At 32.4% G+C, this 20,821-nt stretch overlaps 2 protein-coding genes across 2 annotated transcripts; one reads left to right on the forward strand and one right to left on the reverse strand.

Annotated features, from left to right (window-relative positions):
• Positions 1-6,360: 6,360 nt before the first annotated feature.
• Positions 6,361-7,833, reverse strand: LOC113398756 (forkhead box protein L3). Its single transcript, XM_026637642.2, has one exon. The coding sequence runs from the start codon at positions 7,819-7,821 to the stop codon at positions 6,862-6,864; it is 960 nt and encodes a 319-aa protein (XP_026493427.1). The 5' UTR covers positions 7,822-7,833; the 3' UTR covers positions 6,361-6,861.
• Positions 7,834-18,723: 10,890 nt separating this feature from the next.
• Positions 18,724-20,575, forward strand: LOC113398755 (alpha-(1,3)-fucosyltransferase C-like). Its single transcript, XM_026637641.2, has 2 exons — positions 18,724-19,625; positions 20,245-20,575. Exons 1-2 carry the CDS (start codon positions 18,724-18,726, stop codon positions 20,573-20,575), a joined length of 1,233 nt encoding a protein of 410 aa, XP_026493426.2.
• The last annotated feature ends 246 nt before the right edge of the window (positions 20,576-20,821 follow it).

Raw genomic sequence — 20,821 nt, forward strand, 5'->3', positions numbered from 1 at the left:
AGCTCATGGATAACTTTAAGGGAATGTAATCGAATGAAACAATTAATACAGTCATATTAAATAAAAGCTAAATTAAGTTATTAAAGAATATTATAATAATTGGGTAGGTACCACCCACTCATCAGATATTCTACCGCCAAATAGCAGTACTCAGTATTGTTGTGTTCCGGTTTGAAGGGTGAGTGAGCCAGTGTAACTACAGGCACAAGGGACGTAACATCTTAGTTCCCAAGGTTGGTGGCGTATTGGTGATGTAAGGAATGGTTAATATTTCTTACAACGCCATCGTCTATGGGCGGTGGTGATCACTTACCATCAGTTATCCTACCGATATCATAAAAAAAAAGTTTGTAGGAGGTCGATTAGTGTGAAATTTTATACACGACTACATTGTCCAAATAAGTTATTAAAGAAATATATCGTCCTCACTGACTTCCTAATACCCTTGCTCTCATTAATCAATAGGAAAACCAATAAATAACTAAGCGGCTTTAGAAGAATTAAGCAGGAAGTGCCTTAAAAATGAATCACCTATAGCTCATTCCAACCACCAGAGGAGAAAAGCCAAAGACGAGATATCATTGGTCGAGAGATTGAATAATCTATAATATTCAATATGGATTTGCGAAAATATGTCGTTTTGAACGTCGATAAAACTGTTATCGGAACTAAAAGTAAAATTATTTTGATAAAAGTTTAGTGAGTAGGTAATATTGTGGTTAGTAATGTTGTATTTTAAATAAAGATATGTTCTTCAAGCACCATATAGCTGAATACGATACACCGTATTGTTTTTAATTTCAAGAAGGATTTATTTCTTAAATTAATTGACTGAATGATAGGTATACATTCGTGAAAAATTTTCGTTTTAAATATCATCGAGTTTGCTTTCGGAACTTTGGAAATATTTTTTTACGTTATTAGAATAAAGATATTTTTGTTTCACTGCAGTGAAGTATTTGATTGCTTTGATTAATTATATTGTATGTGAATTTTATTACGTTTGTCCAGAATAAACTTATCCACATTATACTTAAGCGTTCTCAGAATTTACCTTAAATTATTTGCATGTTGTTAATGTTTGCATGAGTAGTATAGAAGTGACTTTTTAATATAATTATTAGGATTATTTTATCGATGGATAAAACATCTATTGAAATCGTTACGAAATACTTAGTACAAGGTTGTTAGAAGCTACAAATTAACAAGGCGAATATTGTAATGATGAATGAATTGATATCTCGGTAAAACTGTACGTTTTTTTCCCAAAATTTTTTAATATTATTTTTTAATTTTATTCATACACATTCCAAATAGATAAAATCCCTTATCATGGTTAAAATGTACGTGCTAGCCGAGATGGCCCAGTAGTTAGAACGCGCGATCTTAACCGATGATTGGCGAACTCAGGCAAGCACCATAAGCACATTTTCATGTGTTAAATTTATATTTATAAATCATTTCGGACTCGGCGTTGAAGGAAAACAACGCGAGGAAACCTGTAAGTGTCTAATTTCAATGAAATTCTGCCACATGTGTATCCACATTACACTTCGTTACATTAGATACTTCCCGATAGGTACCTAAGTTCTAGCTCCAAAGATTATATAGGAAAAAATACTGCTATATGTGCTTTTGTAGAGTTGCGGTTATTTTAATTAATAAAATATAACGATGACTGGTTCATTTTAGCCCAAAGGATCGAAATGCAATTCAACAGAGAAATGCTGCTAACATTTTTGCCACCATTTCACCATGTCATTTTATTAGATATTCACGCTTTCAATGCTTATATAAAAAATTAAATTGAAGTATCAAAATGGATGACCCAAAATCACCAGTCAATCGTTTAAACAAAACATACATACAGAAACATTAGGTACTACTTCAACATAATTTGCCACACAAAGCTGAAATAGGTGAATATGTATGATTTTTTGTTAACCTTTTCACAAGAAACTTAAATCGTGGTCGAGAGATTGTATATCTGGTTAATCTCCTAAACTTCCTTTCATAAAGGCTGAATAATAATCAGGAAGTTGACGCACAGCCCTTCGTTGCCTTTCACAGCCTGTTTACTATTCGCAGATTACGACAAATGCTATTGTTCCGCTGATAACGTTTGATAACATAATATTGGGTAACAAGGATAGTATTTTTGCACGAGGTACCTATTCACTAAACCGGAAAGTGAGAAAATATTTCACGCAGGTGGAACGACTTTGTACCTTAGGTATAATATTAAGGAATTTAAAAACATAAAACGATGATATTCCTATTATGAATTTGATGGAATTGATTTTTAAATTGGTCTTATTGTTTGATATTTTAGTTTTTATTTTGGAAACTGACAAGCGTACTTTGATATTAATTGCGACCTTAAAAAGAAGGTACTTACTTAAGCTGAATATCACGCTACAAAGTAACATGCTAGACGTAATAGGTAATATTAATTTGACTCATCGATTTAGTGACTAAATTTAAAATGCAATTCCTCAAGTCATCTGTAGAAAATTCCGTTTGAATAAAATAAATGGTTTTTCTATTTAAAAAAATCTCAGTAGCTGACTGGAGTTAGGTGATAGCCGACACGAGGAACGATGAAGATGAAGCCGCTGGTCTTGACAAACTAGATAGTGTACCTATGTTTGCGTACTTACTTGAGTAGTCTATCTCTTGCGCAAATAATAAGTCTTTGAGCCAAAAAATACCTCGAAAATATAATTTTAAGCGCTCGTCATTTTACATTCTGTATACGTAAGCATCACCATTCAAAACTTATGGATAAAGAAAGACTGTACAACAAACTAAAAATTATAACTAAACACTTATAAATAAACATACAATTATTCAACAGATATAAATCTAATTTGTCTAAAAACTAAAAGTAGGTACTTCCTAATACAATATTAGGACCACCATATAACATAATGTATATAAAAACTTACAAAGAATAAATACGTACTTATCTTTTGTTTGTGATGATTCATTTGGTACAAATCGGCTTTGCTTTTAGGCGTGAGAACGTTTTGCATGTATTGTGATATAATTTCTTGTAACAAATTATATAATTGTTAAGACAAAGTCTCGACTTTTAGGCTAATCAGTTGGGAATGTTTCGCTTTGTGCGGTATTATTAATGTGAAGAATTGTTGATTACAAGTTTGAAAGTGGCAATGGATTCAATTTTAGTATTACAATATCATACAAGCCAAATTCAAGACCGATAGTTCAACATTGTCCTATAAGAGAAGCTAATTGATAAGTTATATTAAAATTTGTCTAAAAGTTTTCAGATGATGAGATCGCAGATATCAAGAAATCTTATATATTAATAGCGTAATCCGATTTTTGTCCCAGTGATTATGGCTGGACGATAGCTGTACATAAATAATCTGTTATGGTCTTATTTTGAAGAGGTTCAGCCGTAGATGTGCAGAAAAAACGAAAGAGGATTCTTGATTGCAATTTACTACATCGTTACAATTTAAAAAAGTATTAATTTTAGAGAGCGGAAAAAAGTTACTGGCCGGTTAGAGAGCGTTGCTACGTAAGAAATATAATATATTGCTGTATAAGAAATAAAATTTAATTTGACATTAAAATTTAATTTAAATTACTTTTTGTCCCATTTGCTGTCGAAATACTTGGCCCTCTTTATTTATTCTTTTGTTGAATAAATAATGCCCATAATTGTCACTAGTCGAATAAAATACAGTTTCTTTTCTTTAGTATTTTTTTCATTCAACACTGAATGTTTTCCTAAATCATATATAGGTACCTATATTTTTTTAGTAGTTGCTACTTCGTGTAAATATCGGCTTATGACTGATGATATATTTCATTCATAGTTGAACATCAACAGAGTAATCCAATTACATTATAATTGTTAGTATCTTTACTATATACATAATTCAAGCAACTAATATTTAAATGAATAATTTGTGCTCAACATACTTAGTACTTAGTTTATTTAAGAATTCATATTAAAATTTCAACCAAAACCTAAACTTATATACATAGGTAAGACAAAAATCAATAGAATGATTCGATTATTATTTTGAAATTATTTGATCCATTTAAAACGAAGAATATTAATTTATTAACATAAGAATTGATAACATTAAGTGCTTAAATATATACAAATATGAATTAAAAATAGTTGATGTATGAATCTTGACCGCGTGGAATAGTGTCAAGAATGCTACAATACAAAAAGGTACTTAATTTGACATAAGACACGAATATTTAGATCTTTTTTTTGCTTCTGCTTTTTCCGCAGTGGCACCGGCTCTTAAGAATATTTGATAGTATCTTATTCAGTTAATATTGGGTATGTTAGTTGTATACCAATAAAACAAACCGCCCAGTTGGGCAGTAGTTGGCCAAAGATAGATTTTATAACATAGTACCTATATAAACAGTTTGTGCTATCGTTGACTTAAATGCAGCTACAATGTATTGAAGATTATTTTTATAAGATATCAAAAATATCGTTTGATGATGGTAGTTTCTCAGTCGCTATAAACTCAATAACTCATTCCAAAAATTACCACTCCTGAAATCCGTCGCTGTAATCTCAAGTCTAATACTTACCCCACTAGTAAATCCTCCACTGCCAATACGATGCTATCCGTGGACTTAAGATAATACGATAGGCCTCTAATTGTGACTACGATGACTAACGAGAACTTAAACCTTTTCAAATGACAGTTTTACCAACATATTTTAGACTAGAGTTCACGGGTAGGGTAATCATCTTATATTATTAGCCTTTAACAAATAAATTCGCGTGAAGTTGAATTATTGTTACCGAGAATGTAATCGCTGTTGTTTAAAACTTTTACTAATCTGAGAATAATTATGTGTCTTTTATAAACATTTGTGTAACAATTTTGTAAACAATTTGTATAATCAGCGTAGCGTAATTAACTAATGAATTAAAGACGCAAGCAGTCATTAGGCTACACTTACTATTCTATGAATACAAATCTCATAATAGATATGGTCTCTTGTAGAGGTAAGTATGTCAGTGCCTATATGTCAGTAGATAGCCTTATTATTGCTAATAAACGCCTCGGTTATTGAAGGAAAAAATATAATAAAATCTCGAGGCAAAATTTTGTCAAAGAGACGGAGGCTGATTTGCCTCACCTAAATATCAAAACCGTTTGAATGCTTTATGAAACTCGACAATTTCACTGGCTATCCCCTTCCTCTTTTCAAAATTGTTTTTTAAAACCTTATGTAAGGGAACTTATTAAGAAACATTTTTGAGTTAATATTGAGTTGATATTATAATTAAATTAATTTAAAAAATCGTCTAGTCCGAATCTCCCGTTCATCGATAGTCACCTACCTACTATAAAATATTGAAGAAACTTAAGGAAAACATGATAGATTGAATTCATAAATTAATATAATTTTGAAGCGTCCGATTTTGTAAAAAAAGTAAACAATTGATAATCGTTATCTCAATCAGTTGAATAATAATGATTTCTTTTATTTAAGTATAAAATTTAAATGGCAGGAATTGATTTAATTGTTTTAATTAGAACATTAGAAATTACGTTGATAACAAATTTTCGATTCTTTTCCTAAATCTACTATGTACCTAATACCTTAGCAACAAATTCGTTAACGCAATTTTTCTTATCAAACAATCATACCGAAATGCTTATTAAGTCACTAGTTGAAAATACAATTGTCTTTGTGTTTATAATTGCGTAAAATCTTTAATTGGATATGTAATAGATTAGATTTATAACAAAAATAAAAATATTGATTCGACAATTTTATTAGCTTGATAATATCTAGTCGATAAAAATATAGCCCTGTGTCAAAACGGCAAAAAGTTATTTTTAAATTATTATGAATAAATATAATTTTCGTTCACGTTCACCTTGAAATGTGAAAATTAAATAGTTTTGCATCAGTCAATACGCTATTTTCTTGATAAATATATTATGTATTAATCGATGTATTTAGAGTTCATTAAAACATGTATCTAACTATTTAAATTTAGTACTAATTAGTTTTGCATTTTATAAACTGAATTTAGGATTGTGTAGATAATCTACTTATAATACGACGATTTGTCATTAATTTAACTCATATTATTTTTTGTTTTTGATAGTTGGAATAAGTAGGTTTAGTGAGAATCTTTGAAAATACTTCATAAAACAAATAAACCTAAAGTGTTTTAATTAAATTTTATTAGTTCTTTTAACACAACGATTGATTATTATATATATTAATATAATATATAAATATGGGTTAAGAAAGTAAAAGAAATTGTTATGTATAATTTCTATTTATTTGAATTTATAGACTTGTCTTACGATCTAACTAATTCGACGATCTATTAAACAAATAACATTATGTTGACGTTACTATAACAACATTGAGTAGATACTTTAACTGTATATACAAATAGCTATGTATGACGTAGGTATATCTACAGTCGCTTGGTCGCTTTTCAGACTTTAAAATTAATTTTAAGTATTCACTATAAGTAGATTAATTATAAAACACGTTTATAGATACAGTTATACACACTTCTAACAATTAATTTACAATAATTTACACTTTGTGTTTAGGAAGAAACAAAAAACAGAACCACGTAGCGGTAAAATGTATACGGTTGCTCCGATAAAGAGTTCAACGCGCGTTAAATACGAATAATGTGAGAAGTAATTGTTTGAGAATAAGTATTTGACGAAGATAGAATAGTTAACAGAGGAAGGAAATTAACACTGACGTAGTTCACTATACCTATAATGTTCTAATAATACTGAGTATTCACTATTCACATTTGTACAGATAGTGGCTCGATCTTGCCATATTGTCTAAATTCATGACTTAAGTATCCGGTGGGTGCTGTTGATCTGGAGGGCTTGGAGGGGCCGGAGAGTGTGGTGCAGCGTGTCGGCGTAGCTGCTGGAGGATCGCGGGATCGAGCGCGGGCCACCAGCCTCCGAGCAGCGGGTAATGCGCGGCGGGCGTCAGCGGCGCCCGCACCTCTTCCTCCGTCGATCGCACTTCTTCTTGATCACTTGCCACTACGTCTATATCTTCTTCTATTTCCTCTTCTCCACTGCTATCCTTTCGAGGGCGTTTCTCGGGCATATCGTCGGGTGCAAGTAGAGAAGCAACATCAAATTGCCTCTTTCGTGCCTGTGCATTTGCTGGTACCCTTCCGCCGCCCCAAAATGGTAAAGGCAAAGCCGTCGGCGGAGGAGATTGTGGTGGAGGCGATGGGGAATCCTCACCGTCGTCGTCAACAGCTAATCCCATATGTTTTCGTACTTTTCTCTGAGCTTTACGTCTTCTAAAATCACCTTTCCGAAAGTCCTCAATGTTTGCCGGGTGAATCGCCCAGTAGTGACCTTTTCCATTGGCTGATCTTCCCGCTTTAACAAAGCAATCGTTTAGCGACAAGTTGTGTCGGATCGAATTCCTCCAGCCGGGACCTCTTGTTCTGAAGTAGGGATAGTTGTCAAGAATATGTTGGTAGATATCGGATAAAACAAGTTTGCGTTCGGGTGAGCTGAGGATCGCCATAGCAATGAGGCCGATATAACTGTGTTGTGGTTTCGGTTCTTCGGGCTGAAGTGCGCGTTGTTGGAGTAGTGACATGGAGAGAGCAAGACGTGGAGCATACGGTCCATAGCATGGTGCCACGGCCGGCGGGTACAGGCGGAGACGTTCAGCGACAGCGTAGTTATAAAGCTGAAGTCGGTAGTGGTCGATCGCGGCGGCAGTTACGGCGGGCGCGTCTTTGGCTAGCGGCCAAGAGCCTCCTTCGGCTCCGCTACACATGTTCGCGGTGGCGGTCGGTGCGCGAGTGCGGCCGGGCCGGAGTCAGCTTCAGCGGGCGGCAGCGCGCGCTACGCCGGGGGCCGCTCCGTCGCCGGCCAATCACCGCTCGCCCGCTCCTTGTATACGTGTTTTTGTTTAGCGACGCCCCACTCCGGCGGCTTTGCGACTCCACGCGCCCTGCCTTGAGGCCGCTGGTACTGATCGCAAGTAAACAGTGATTTATGAGCTGTGAAGTCATAAAAATTAAACATAAAGAAAACCTTACAATACGTGAACTTTACAATTAGACTTACATATTTTTTATGTATAATAATAATTATAACGCATCGTTATATCGGGTAGGATAGCCGATAATTACCTAATTGAAAAAAATGGGATCTTTATTATGTTTTATTTATCAATAGATATAGTATTAGGAAAAATATAGCAATTAAGAGAATCCTCTTGTGTGAAATGTGTTTTTTTTTTTAAGTAATTTTGTGTTATTTAGATATCAATGGATTTGTTTTCAAAAATTTTACAAATCAACTAAGGACATTGAAAGTTCTGTATCTGTAACTATATCTATAAAAGTATCATTTTTACACTTAATAGTATCTATATGTTGAAAACGAAATAAGTAGTATATGCCTAAATATTTAATTTTTCGTGATTCATTTGTTTGCTGTCGGTCCTTTTAAAACCGTTACAAATGACAACTTCGTAGCGAGTACTTCCCTGTTATTTTGGAGATATCACAACAAGCAACAACACATTACTTCTCAGGAGGCATGCGAGAGCGAGATGCAGATATAAAAATACGCTATCTGCGGCAAGAGAGATAAGGACAGAACAATATGCAACAGTTTCACATGTCGCGGTAAACGACTGTGATACAGCTTGCTCTTATACCAGACTATTCGAAAATAAACCCTAATACGTTTGCAATAAATTAGACTTTCTGTTGTGGGGCGTGAAATTTTATGTCATGGTGAATGAGAAAGGATAATAAAGAGATTTAGCCGCGAGTGCGAGTGGGGTAGCACTAGAGATATCGATGAGACGCCGCGAGCTAACAATGCAGTTGCCGCCCATTTAAATACGCCATTTTGTTTACTGTCTCCACACCGGCCTTTGTTGGGGAAAGCGATGTTACAGAATAAGGAAATTACGGGAAAATTTTACTCGTCCGTAACGTAGACAACCAACATCTCCGCTTCTAAGAATATACTGTATTGTGTGTTTATTGTTTCGACTGGGGACATAATGACACGACGTAGTATATATTTTTGTAGGTTTCTAGGAATTGAGTTTTAAATATATTAATATACTTTACGATACTGAATTCGATTAACGATACCAATAGTCTGTACTCAATCAGGGTAGAGATAAATCTATAGCCGACATAGAACAGGCACAATAGAACACGAGTTATAACCGAAGATTGTGGATTCAAATCCATCACTAAAAAATCGTATTCGAATCGAAACGTATCTAACCGTTTTCCTATTCTAGTAACACAATGATCCAGTTGCGGTCAAAGTTGGATCGGAATAATATTGAGAACGTATCGGAATCATTATACCTAAGTTAGTAAAATTGGCTTCCAGGCATCACTGAGTTTGCTCATGTGCTTACTTTTGTATTTATAAATAATTTCTAACCGTAACTTGCAGTTGTGGTCGAATACTCTGCCAGCCTTAACCTCAAAAATCTAACTTATACCGGCAGAGAGACAATTGAAGATTGTTACTTTATAAATTCTTGATAATGGAGCTTTGTGTAAGTCCATCTGAATAGCTAATATTAGACATTCTACCTCCAAACAGCAATACTAAGTATTTAAGTGTTCTGATTTGAAAGGTGAGTGAGCTAGTGTAACTACAGGCACAAGGGACTTAACATCTCAGTTCTGTAGATTTGCGCATCGTCGATAAAACGAAAGGTTAATATTTTTTTATGCACCAATGGTTTGAGCGATAATTGGCCGCATATGTATGCTAAAAAATAACATCAATCATATCATACCGATAACATTTTGCAAAGATCTCTAAGTATAGAACTAAGAATGTTAGTACCTACGTATTCGATACCATAATCTGTTTTGATAACATAAACCCATAGGTTACAAATGTGCCTATTATGATACAAAAATATGATGTACTTATTAAATAATAATAAAGTACTAAGCTAAACTACAATCTATATGGGTACCTGAGGTAGTACCTGATGTGATTTGTATTCGTTCTTATTACCTACCAATAATGTTAGGTAGTAAATGACATAACTTTCTGTGGGTATGATAGCATTGTAGCCCCGTACCAACTTCCTTGATAGTTTTAATAACACACTACCGGGTATTTGCAATCGCTCTGTTATTATTAATTTTGTATCCGTTTTGTTACTTTACTATAAAGATACGTGCTAACAAAACAAATCGGGGACAATTTCATATTATTTACTTAAGATATAGGTACCTATCAAAATTGGTTATTAGTATAAGGCTGCTGCAAACCTTCTTCAGCTATTTAAAGAATAAAATTCATACATATTGTTCACATACGTATCTATCTACATGTTTAATATACCGATGTACTATGTAGGTATATCTATATTAAGTACTACGGCTGCAAAATTGTATCGACAATGAAATAGGCCGTAAATCATCTCGTATAAAACAATCGACCTGTTGAAAATTGTTTTTCGAAATGAGCGAAACACCGCATACACAACCGACTAACCGATTCGCATACTAATTCAACCTTCTGAAAAAACCGTGATAACATACTAAAAAATAGCGAGTGCCAAATGCCAATTTTCTTGTACGTAGACAATGTCTATTTGATATCTTATCTCTTTCATATCTGTAGGGCTGAAAAAGGATAGCAAGATAAGAGTCCTGTAATTAGTTAATCTAAATGACTATTCAGAAATAAGAGTCTAAGAATAAGTTGTTTCGATATGGTATTTGGTTCTACTTAAATGGATCATTATTATATGTATTAATAAGATACTTTTTTATTTTATACGCAGACGTATTTTATAGGTACCTATTTAACGATAAAAATACGAGATAAGTCTACACGAACTTTGATGAAGTTTAAGATCCTTCTATTGTTTTTTAATTTTAAATTTATATTCACTACAATGTATATTTTTTATAAATGGAACTTCATTTAATTTAAAAAAGAACGCATCTCTACAATATTCTTGTATTTATTTTCGTTTAATCCTTTGGAATATTCAAATAATTATGTATAACTTGTTTACATAAATTTCGACAGAGATTCAAAATTCGAACGTGTTCTAATTTATGCAGATTGATTTTATAGCAAAACGGTCTGTTTCATTGTTGTTCTAATTGCCCGCCGCAAGACGGAGGCGTGACGCTCCGCCCACCGTTCAGGCTCTTTGTACACGACTGTACCCCGTAAATTCATTCTCTCTTCACTACCGGCCCACAGTTTACTTTATGTTTGCATTGTTTATGTAACTGTACCTAGCGGGGCGGTGTTACGTTGAATTTTATGATGCACCTGGCATTGGGATGCCATTTCGAAACTAATATCAGTTTATACTGAAAAAAAAACTTTACTAAGGATTAAATAGGTTTTAAATTAACAAAAACAAATGAAATAATTAATTATGTCAGAAATAAGTAGATACTTATTTATTCTACACCAACTTGAATTGTATGTATCCGTATGGAACACTCATTAACACATTTATTATTATATTAAAGAAATTTTTTATTGAATGGAAATGTAATATTTCGCGACAGAAAATAACTTTCGCAATTATTTAACGCTCGTCGTCTGTATATTGAATTAGGGACTTTGTGTGGAAAACTGTTCGCAAAATATTTAGGCGTCACAAAGGAGGTATTAGCGAGGCGAGGGATGGTAATTTTATGTAAATCGACCGCCGGCGGCAAGACGAGTTCCTCAGCGGTTTCACAATTTGTTTATGTTTTAGAAACAACTTCGACGTTCGTCTTTCGACTTTCTTTATATTTGCTATGAGGAAATATGTATAAGAAATTTTACGTGAAATAAATCTTTTTTTTTCTTTTAATCGTAAATTGAATTTTGTTCTCACACTAACTTACAGGTATACCTTAGTTAAAAGTTAAAGTAGGTATGTAAGTAAGGTGGGTGGACCACGGAAGGCCACGCTCCTTTGAAGGCCAACTATTGAAAATTCGTAGTTATTGACATGTAAAGACATATTCCTTCTGCTATACACTTAGATGCATCAAAATCAAGGCCACAGATGCAGCGGCAAGTCGCATGCGCTGTTTTTGTGGCTGTGCGATCTCATGCTTCGTAGACTTTGTCGTCGACGTTACAATTGTTAATCGCGCGCACAGAAAAACAAAGGTTTTTAGTTTAATAACGTATTATTATCTCATATTTGTTACTGTAAATTATAGTATAAGGATATGTTTATGGTATTTCAGAAAAATAAAATAGTTTTGCCTCGATATAAGTTAAAATATTGGTAGTATTCTTATGAAAGTCGTTTGTTCCTTATAAGGCCAATCAAAAATTTGACGGTTGGCCTTGCTAGGGTACATGGGCCTTACAAGGAACTTCTACAAACCATATAACATATGAACAGCTACTTTTTAGTTATAAATACGTACCTTTACAGTTAAAACAATGTTTTATATTTATAATATTTTTATTTATAAGGCTTATTAAATTTTTTAAGTCATATTGAATACTCTTTTTCAAAATTATTTTGACAAAACAATTGGAAGAGTATTTATCACAGCGAATCAAACGTTTTGCAAAACTGGGTGTACCGCTTACGCCTAAATTTATCAGGAAACAAGCCTTTTTATTTTGTAAGAGGTTTAAAATCAATAACACTTTCAATATGTATGCTCAAGAATGGCCGGACACAAATGGCTCAATATGTTTTTGGCTCGAAACCCATCTATTTCAAAAAGAAAACCCCAGCTAATGAATCCATCTAGAACTCAAAAAATGAATAAGCCCATTGTAAAACACCATTTTGAAGAATCTCACTTCTTAAAAAAAGTAATTGATAGTAATTGTTAGTTTGGCCTTCTTAGGAACATTTTGGCCTTACAAAGAACGGACCCATAAGAAGGTCATTTTAGGTAAAACAAAAAGTTTTAAATTTTATTATAAAACGCGTTAGCGTTATTTGATGTCAATATAATACTCATTACTACTATTTTTAAATAATTCCCATTAATATATTCTTACTTATAGGATGGTGTTCAAGTAATGTTCGTTGAGTTTTTTATAGATGATAAAAACATATTGAGCATTTAATGTTTCGCTTAAATGAAAGAGCTTATATGCTTAATGAAAAGCAGATATATCAATTGTTACAATTCTATTTTTAAGTCAAACGACTGATGTATAATATTGGCCTTGTTTGGAGCCGTGTCCCTTGCAAGGCCATTTGGAACAGCTTAATAAAACTTAATTTTAATAAAAAGTGATTAAAGCTAGCTTAAGAAAAAGTGATTTATATGGTACACAATAAAACAAAGTATTACTTAAAAATTTGGTTCCTTCATTTATCCAGTTAATTGACGAATAAAAAGTGTTTACTCGTTAAGGTGGCCTTCCATGGTCCACCCACCTTAGTACGTAATCAAAAAATGTTAAATTAGTAACCAATCTGATATAAAATACAAAACTAAATATAAACATGGATCATAGATAAAGCAAGTTTAAGTGTTTTAGTCACTTTAAATAAACATTGTGAAAAAACAAAATTAATTTTAGAAAACTACTTAGGTATGTATTTGGTTTAGGTACACCTATAACTACCTCGGTATATCTATTTAACTAAAGTCTTCCAATACCTATAGGTATCCTTACCTACCTGCTTAAGTAGATGGATAAATGTTTCAAATTAAAGTTTACGAGTTAAACCTTACGGATTAACCTATAGAGCGTTTTTAAGTGAGTGAACAATGTTTTGTCTCTCTCTATCTAATGGCAAATCAATAATACAAGAATGAGATAAATTATTTAACTAAACACTGGCTACACATCGTTTATAAATATTTTTTTAGATGTTTATTAAAGCTGAACTCTTATAACAACATACATACAAATAAACTGATTTCAGCGGGGATGGTAGAAATGGGAGGCAGACGGTTAATTAGGACGGCGTCCCCCGTCTGCGCATTATCTACATGTAGGTACTAAGATACCTACTTAGATATAAACAGTACAAACAGCTTAAAGCTTATATTCGTTTAGTTGAATATTATAAATTTTCAATAAATAAAAAAAATCGACGTTTATTTTTATTTAAATGACATAAAAGTTCGACGAATAAATTAAATCTCTTTTAAAGTGTAAAAAATATATATGTCACTATACCTTTGTCTAAATAGTGTTATTTAAAAAAAAAAACCTTTTGTACGTAAATAATAAATATATTAAATTGAAAGCCTTTAAACTATAATAATTGCTATGTAGGTAGGTAGGATACCTTTATTATATGATATTTTCTTAGGTGGCTGATAAGCTTGTGTTGTAATAACAAGATTTAAGAAAGAAAATATAAAAAAACAAATTTGTTTAGCAATACCTACTTTAGAAATAAACATTATTGAATGACCTCTTGAAAATTGCATGGCCAATAAAAGTTATTCTAAGAATCCAAACCGTAACCAGAAATTAAAAAAAAAATAAAGACATATCGAGCCCATTGCGATACTTGAACAATCATCATTTTATTAAAACGAGATTCTGCGTAATATAATCAAAGGAAAAATATACTTTATATAGTTAAAACTAGGAATCATTTTCGGTCAACTTTAAGGCTTTTAATATAGGCTGTAACACAATACCCTAAGCGTCATTCACACTCATTTCAAGTTGGTTCCTTTATTCTGGTTGACACTTTTATACGGTTACGATTAAAACGTACAAACGAAATTAGAACCCAATGATATTATTAACTTTTTTTTTAAACTAACTAACAATGAAACCCTGATCTTGTGACTTAATATTTTGAATAAGTACCTCGGAATTTACTCGGATTACCACCTACGTATTTGTGTAAACACAATAAATATATTTTTTTTATTCCATCTCTTAACTCTGCAGATTAAAGATAAGTTCAGAGTTTGAGATGTAGATATGAGCTTGTCATAATTTGCAATAATTTTAGCAAAATACAGATAACATAGAAGATGTCATTTAAGTTTTTTTTTAATAGAGTTTTTATGATTTTTTAAAAGTTATTTAAAAAAAAAGTAAGTCATATGAAACGCTTAGAATTATTTTATATAATTTATAATGGAATATTTAAACGTGTTTAGTTTTATAATTTATAAACAAAGCCTTTGTTGTTGATAAATATTGGCATTAATGAGTTTTCATTTATCAGTCATTTTAATCAAGCAACATGTGCTAAAACCGATATTTGAGCCGACACCCGTGACTAAGTATCAATACTAACGATCAATATTGATCGTACATATTCTAAATAATTAAAGTGCCTTGACTGTGTTCACGGAATGTATTAATTTATTAAAGTGTCTTAAGTAAAAGAAAATATTCAAATATAACTAAAGTCTACTTCATTTCCTCAGTGGTCACTTACATATTTATGCTGTGTCATATGACACATTTTTTTGGATATTATTAATATCAACAATTCTTCCTATGGACACATGTATGTCTATTAGGCTCGAAAGTGGTCGCAAATAAAACACCCGCCGGGTCGACGAATTTCGCCCAGCTACGTTGGTTTACGCATTGATTCGCTATACCTATCTAATGAAATATACCAGGGGGTATACTGGCAGTATACCTCCGGGTATATAAACATACCTTTATAAGTAATACTATGACGCTTAAAGTTTTTTAATTCGAAGTCAATCAAATTAGTAGGTTTATGGTAACTTTAAAAATCAATGTAAAATATATTGATTATAATCAAATTATATTTCGTAGCCTTTTCAATTAAATGTATCGAATCAAATATATAATTCTCAAAGCTAGCGTAAATAAATCAATTCACTCTCAACACGGAAGCCGTCGAGTGGGTATTAAATCGTTCACGATTGAAAACATTCGTGTTCATTCGAACAATACGTGAAAGCCATTGTCGAAAATTTCATTTTGTCAATACGTAAATAGTTCATAAATATTTAAACAGCTTAAACCGAACCCTTGGGAACGCTTTGTAGATATTTTCAAGTAAGCAAAAAATAATTTGTAATTCATTGTGTCAATATGCTACTGGCTAGCGGACTTCCGCTAACACTTTTGAAATTAGATAAGCACTTTATAAGTCAATGATGTTTTAGGATTTATGTTTTAATATTGATCTTGATTAACGCTATTATTGATATTACTGAAAGGGTTACCATATCGATTAACCTACTGGCAGGTTTCCTATCGATTTGAGACTGCAAGTTCAATGTAGTTCGGGAGGTGATACATTAATCTGGGTGACGGCGCCGTGGGAATAGGGCGCGGACGACTTGGATAATATACTTTTCAATGGCTAGTAGACACTAGTCCCTCGAGTCTGGACTCATTTGATATGTTAAGACGAGTTCTATAAATTAGTCTGTTTTAGATTCGGTGACGTTCTTAGTGTTTTAAACTATTTATTATTTTATTTAGTTTTACCAATCAAAATTTTAACAAAACAACATGATTTATACGATCATTATCTCTAAACGATTCCGACGTAATACCATTATAAAAGTTTTCTTTAATTAAAGTAATTTGTGTTTTATTATCACTATTAAGTATATACTTATAAGTAAGTCTTGCTTAACTGTTTATTCACAATATACAGGTCATTATTACAACAAAATCCTTCGGTATTGAAAGTAGGTACTCATCCAAAGCCTTTTGGCTATTTAAAGACAATTAAATTTAGATATAGACAATTTTAATACTTTTTATTATTAATTATATAATATAACAATTTCTCAAATGTTACTTCCACTATTTTAATTTAAATAATAAAATGTTATTTGCATCAATTCGTAGAAAATTTTACATGGTTTCTTATTAAGACATAATTATTATATATCTGATGGTAATTATTTTCCAGTCAGTACAAATCATACGTACTAGGTATGTAATTGTTTTGTTTGGGTAATATTTTAGATTAAATTGTGTTAAATATATATATTTATAGGTGTGTGCGTAGTGTGTGAAGCGGGAAGAAATAACAATGTCCCCAACATGATAGTAACTCGTATAATACGCACACAATGAACACAGAAAGAAAAAGTCAGAAGGTAACAGAGTGTACCGAAGAAGAAAGCAACAGTTCTGATAGAATCGATAACACATATAAATCACTAAAACTAAATACGAAAACAATTTGATATTAAAGGCTAGTAGACGAATCGCATCGAGCGTGAGAGATCGACTAACTAATTAGCTATGCACTTTTTGGCGACTTACGATATTGCGCGGTGGCGGGTAGACGCGGAACAAAAGCGTCGCTCGGCCGATCCGCCGCGTACTACGGGTTTCGCCCGAGTATGCTTGTGTATTAATATTTTGTGTTAATATTGCTATGAAAATAAATATACGAAGTGTAATGTCGGTGTGTATTGTGTATGTATATTATATTATTACAAAAACAATAAAAAAATATTAAGAGAATATTATATCGTATTTGTGTAATTGTATAGTGTAATAAATATCATAAATTAATAAACTAATTATATACACAATAATAATTCACCTACATATTAATAAATAAGATTTAAATGTATGAATTATTGTTGTTTAAATTGTAACGCTTATGTAATGTAACAAAATAGCAAGACATGATCGCAGACGTCTTCAGGAAGTAGGGCAGGGCAGCTGCACTTCGGCGCCTCGCCAGTAACCACTCCACACATCCCACACATTCCAAGAACGGACGTACACATCGGAACAACGTTTCGAAACCAACTTAATTCAATTACACGCCATTGTCCACAGTTTTTGCTCGAGCATTTTACACTCCAACAATGGTTTTATTTTGCCAACAATAACTGTATATTTCTGAGCACAATGCTCTCGTCTCGTCCGAGTTGACGGACCGTCACGATGGTCAGTATTTTTTCAACACTTGAAAATAACTGTTCATGAAAGGTGAATTGTGTTTGCGAGTTGAGTGTTTATCGTGTCCTGGTCTGATACTATCTTAATCTCGGATTAGTAGAGTGTTAAAAGCTATTGTCAGGTTGTCTAAATTCTTGAACAGGCGCAGTGCCCACCTAAGATATAATAGATCTTCTAATGCTCCCACGCAAAATTATGGTGCTTAGTTAAATCTTTTCCAATCGTTCTGTATCCGGTCAAGTGTTTAGATAAAACACTTTTATATAATGCTAATAAACTATGGTACATCTATTTTAAATATATATCGAATGCTTCACGGCAAATGAACGTATGTATAAAATGATAGTTTTTAAATTTTATTCGCTGCTGTTAGGACTTTTCATGATGACTGATAAATATGCTTATAATACTACTAAATTTACTGTCAAATAAATCTCAACATTTGTTTAAACAGTATGATATGCAAGTTGTAGAGTAAAATGTATGGACATTCAAAAAACTTTAATTTTAACTTTTTTTCCATCATCTGTTGTCATACCGTCATTATACTTTATATATACTTTACTTTCCAATAATTATTTTATTTTATTGTACAAATTTATGAAGACAATATATTTTAGATACAGCTACAGTAGATACTGTTGTGTTGCATTATACATACATAAATCATTAATAAAAACTTTAAAATCATAAATCACCTACTTGCTCTATAATCCCATCTCTATAATCTGTTACATTGGCAGAATAATTTGCGCTCATCAAGCGCAAACATTTACCACAAAAAAAAAAAAAAGATTTTGACATATGAAATAATTATTTTTTATGCGTATTTCTAAAAATGGTTTGTCTTTTCAACATTACAAAATATAGTACGAAATCATTGTTCTACTTTTGTATTTGCTTTTTATTGTATGTATGGTTTATTAGTTATCTCCTTAAATTAGGTGATGATATCACGTCCATTTTCACCATAACACAGGAAATAGATACGAAAGCAAAATGGAATAAATATATTTTGATCTGGACGAATTTCTATTATTATCCTCAAATCAAAAAGGATAAATTATTATTGCGAAACCTAAACTGCTCAAACAGTAATTGTGTTTTGACAAAGAACAAAGCGCTCTTTGATGATTACACAAGATTTGATGCTATAATTTTTAATGACGACATCCTCATTTCCAAAGACAGACCATTGATCCGAAATCATAGACAAATATATATTTTTAATACATTAGAATCATCTTATTCTGTTCCAGCTTGCGAAGTATATAATGATGGATTTTTCAATTGGACTTTTACATATCGTCTTGACTCTGATATTGTGTCGAGTTACTTTGTAGTGAGAAATCTTAAGGGAGCGATTGTCGCCCCCCGGGTTTCAGTAAAGTGGCATACAAGTTCCGGCCCTATTGCTAAGAGAATAAGAGCTATTTTAAGAGGGAAGAGAAAAGCAGCCGCCTGGCTTGTGAGCCACTGCAAAGCCGATAGTTTAAGAGACGAATATCTGACGAGACTACAAGAGCATCTTTTCAATTTTGGTTTGAAAATCGATGTGTATGGTAAATGTTCTCATGTGAGCTGCCCTGATGATCACTGTGGCCAAACAATAAAGAAGAATTACTACTTTTATATCGCGTTTGAAAACTCTTTATCGGAGGACTACGTGACGGAGAAAGTTCTTCATGGTTACAATAATTACGCTGTTCCTATTGTTTATGGAGGCGCTAACTACAGCAGGTATGATTTCATGAAAATATTTCGATTATAGTTCTAATAATATAACATAATTTATCACCTCATAAAATGGTGGGTTAAAACAAAGTTTTACTTTTTTTACTTTAATCAAAGTACATTCTTTAGTAAAAATATAGGCATAAGTCATTTTCAATAATTTTGCAAGTACTTTATTTTTATCAACTAATAGACGTTGACTGCTAGACATCGATCTCTCCAAGGGACCGCATCCCGCCGCTGCTGTTCATTCGATACCATGTATTCACCTCGACAATTCCTCACCTCTTTGTCACTTCATCTTTACAATCAGTTCAGCTAAACAAATATCACTTTACGAACAGTGCTTCAATAGATCACATCATTCCTCATCACGTAGATCGCTCTCATGCAGCCCATAGTTAGCAAAGATAGGATCTATAATATATCATCATTATTAACTAACAATCCACACTGATTAATTAGCTTCGACTTTAATTCGATGAGAGATAATCTCACAGAGTAAAAAATAATAATACGAAAACAGATTATAAATATATAATTTAATTTTAATTTTATACAATTTAAATATTTTGTAATCTGAGTCTGTGCTGATCCTGAATAAATCTTACCCAATCATATTTAGATTCCTGCCGCCAAGCTCGTATATAAACGCCCGTGAGATGCATCCATACAATTTGGCTTTCGCTATGTACGAAGCCATACAGACTCCGGCTTTATATGAAAAATACTTCAAATGGACTAATTTATACACGATTTCATCTGATTTTAAATCGAACCATCCCTTATGTAAACTCTGTTATGAGCTAAATCACAATCAGAAACGTTCAAGCAAAGAATATTTTAGGAAATGGTGGAATGGTCTAAATGGTATGAAGTGGTGCCTTTCAAACGAGTACTGGACTGAAGCGTCGAATGTTAATATTGATGCGAGACATATTTTTAATTTATATTAATCCTTCGAATAAACATAGTGACTAGGTCGGCGATTCTTTGTCTTGCATTATTGAAATAATTCTATTTACCTTTTTACATTGTTTAAACATTTATTTACACATACGCAATTGCCAAGGTAAAATCAAATAAATATGAAAATAAACCTTATTCTAGTAGGCTTTTAGTAGCACTTTTGAATTGTTACATTACAAGATATAAGTACCTATTACAAAACAAAGTTAACACTTTTATCTATACTTCATAGA

Source organism: Vanessa tameamea, chromosome 14 (genome assembly GCF_037043105.1).
Source record: "Vanessa tameamea isolate UH-Manoa-2023 chromosome 14, ilVanTame1 primary haplotype, whole genome shotgun sequence".
Taxonomy (NCBI): Eukaryota; Metazoa; Arthropoda; class Insecta; order Lepidoptera; family Nymphalidae; genus Vanessa; species Vanessa tameamea.

What these genes read in the sequence shown, in the direction of transcription:
- LOC113398756 (XM_026637642.2), bottom strand. Translation starts at nt 7,821, where the DNA reads ATGTGTAGCGGAGCCGAAGGAGGCTCTTGGCCGCTAGCCAAAGACGCG.
- LOC113398755 (XM_026637641.2), top strand. Translation starts at nt 18,724, where the DNA reads ATGGTTTGTCTTTTCAACATTACAAAATATAGTACGAAATCATTGTTC. An exon ending in GGAGGCGCTAACTACAGCAG is followed by an intron (nt 19,626 to 20,244) that starts GTATGATTTCAT and finishes AATCATATTTAG; the next exon opens with ATTCCTGCCGCCAAGCTCGT.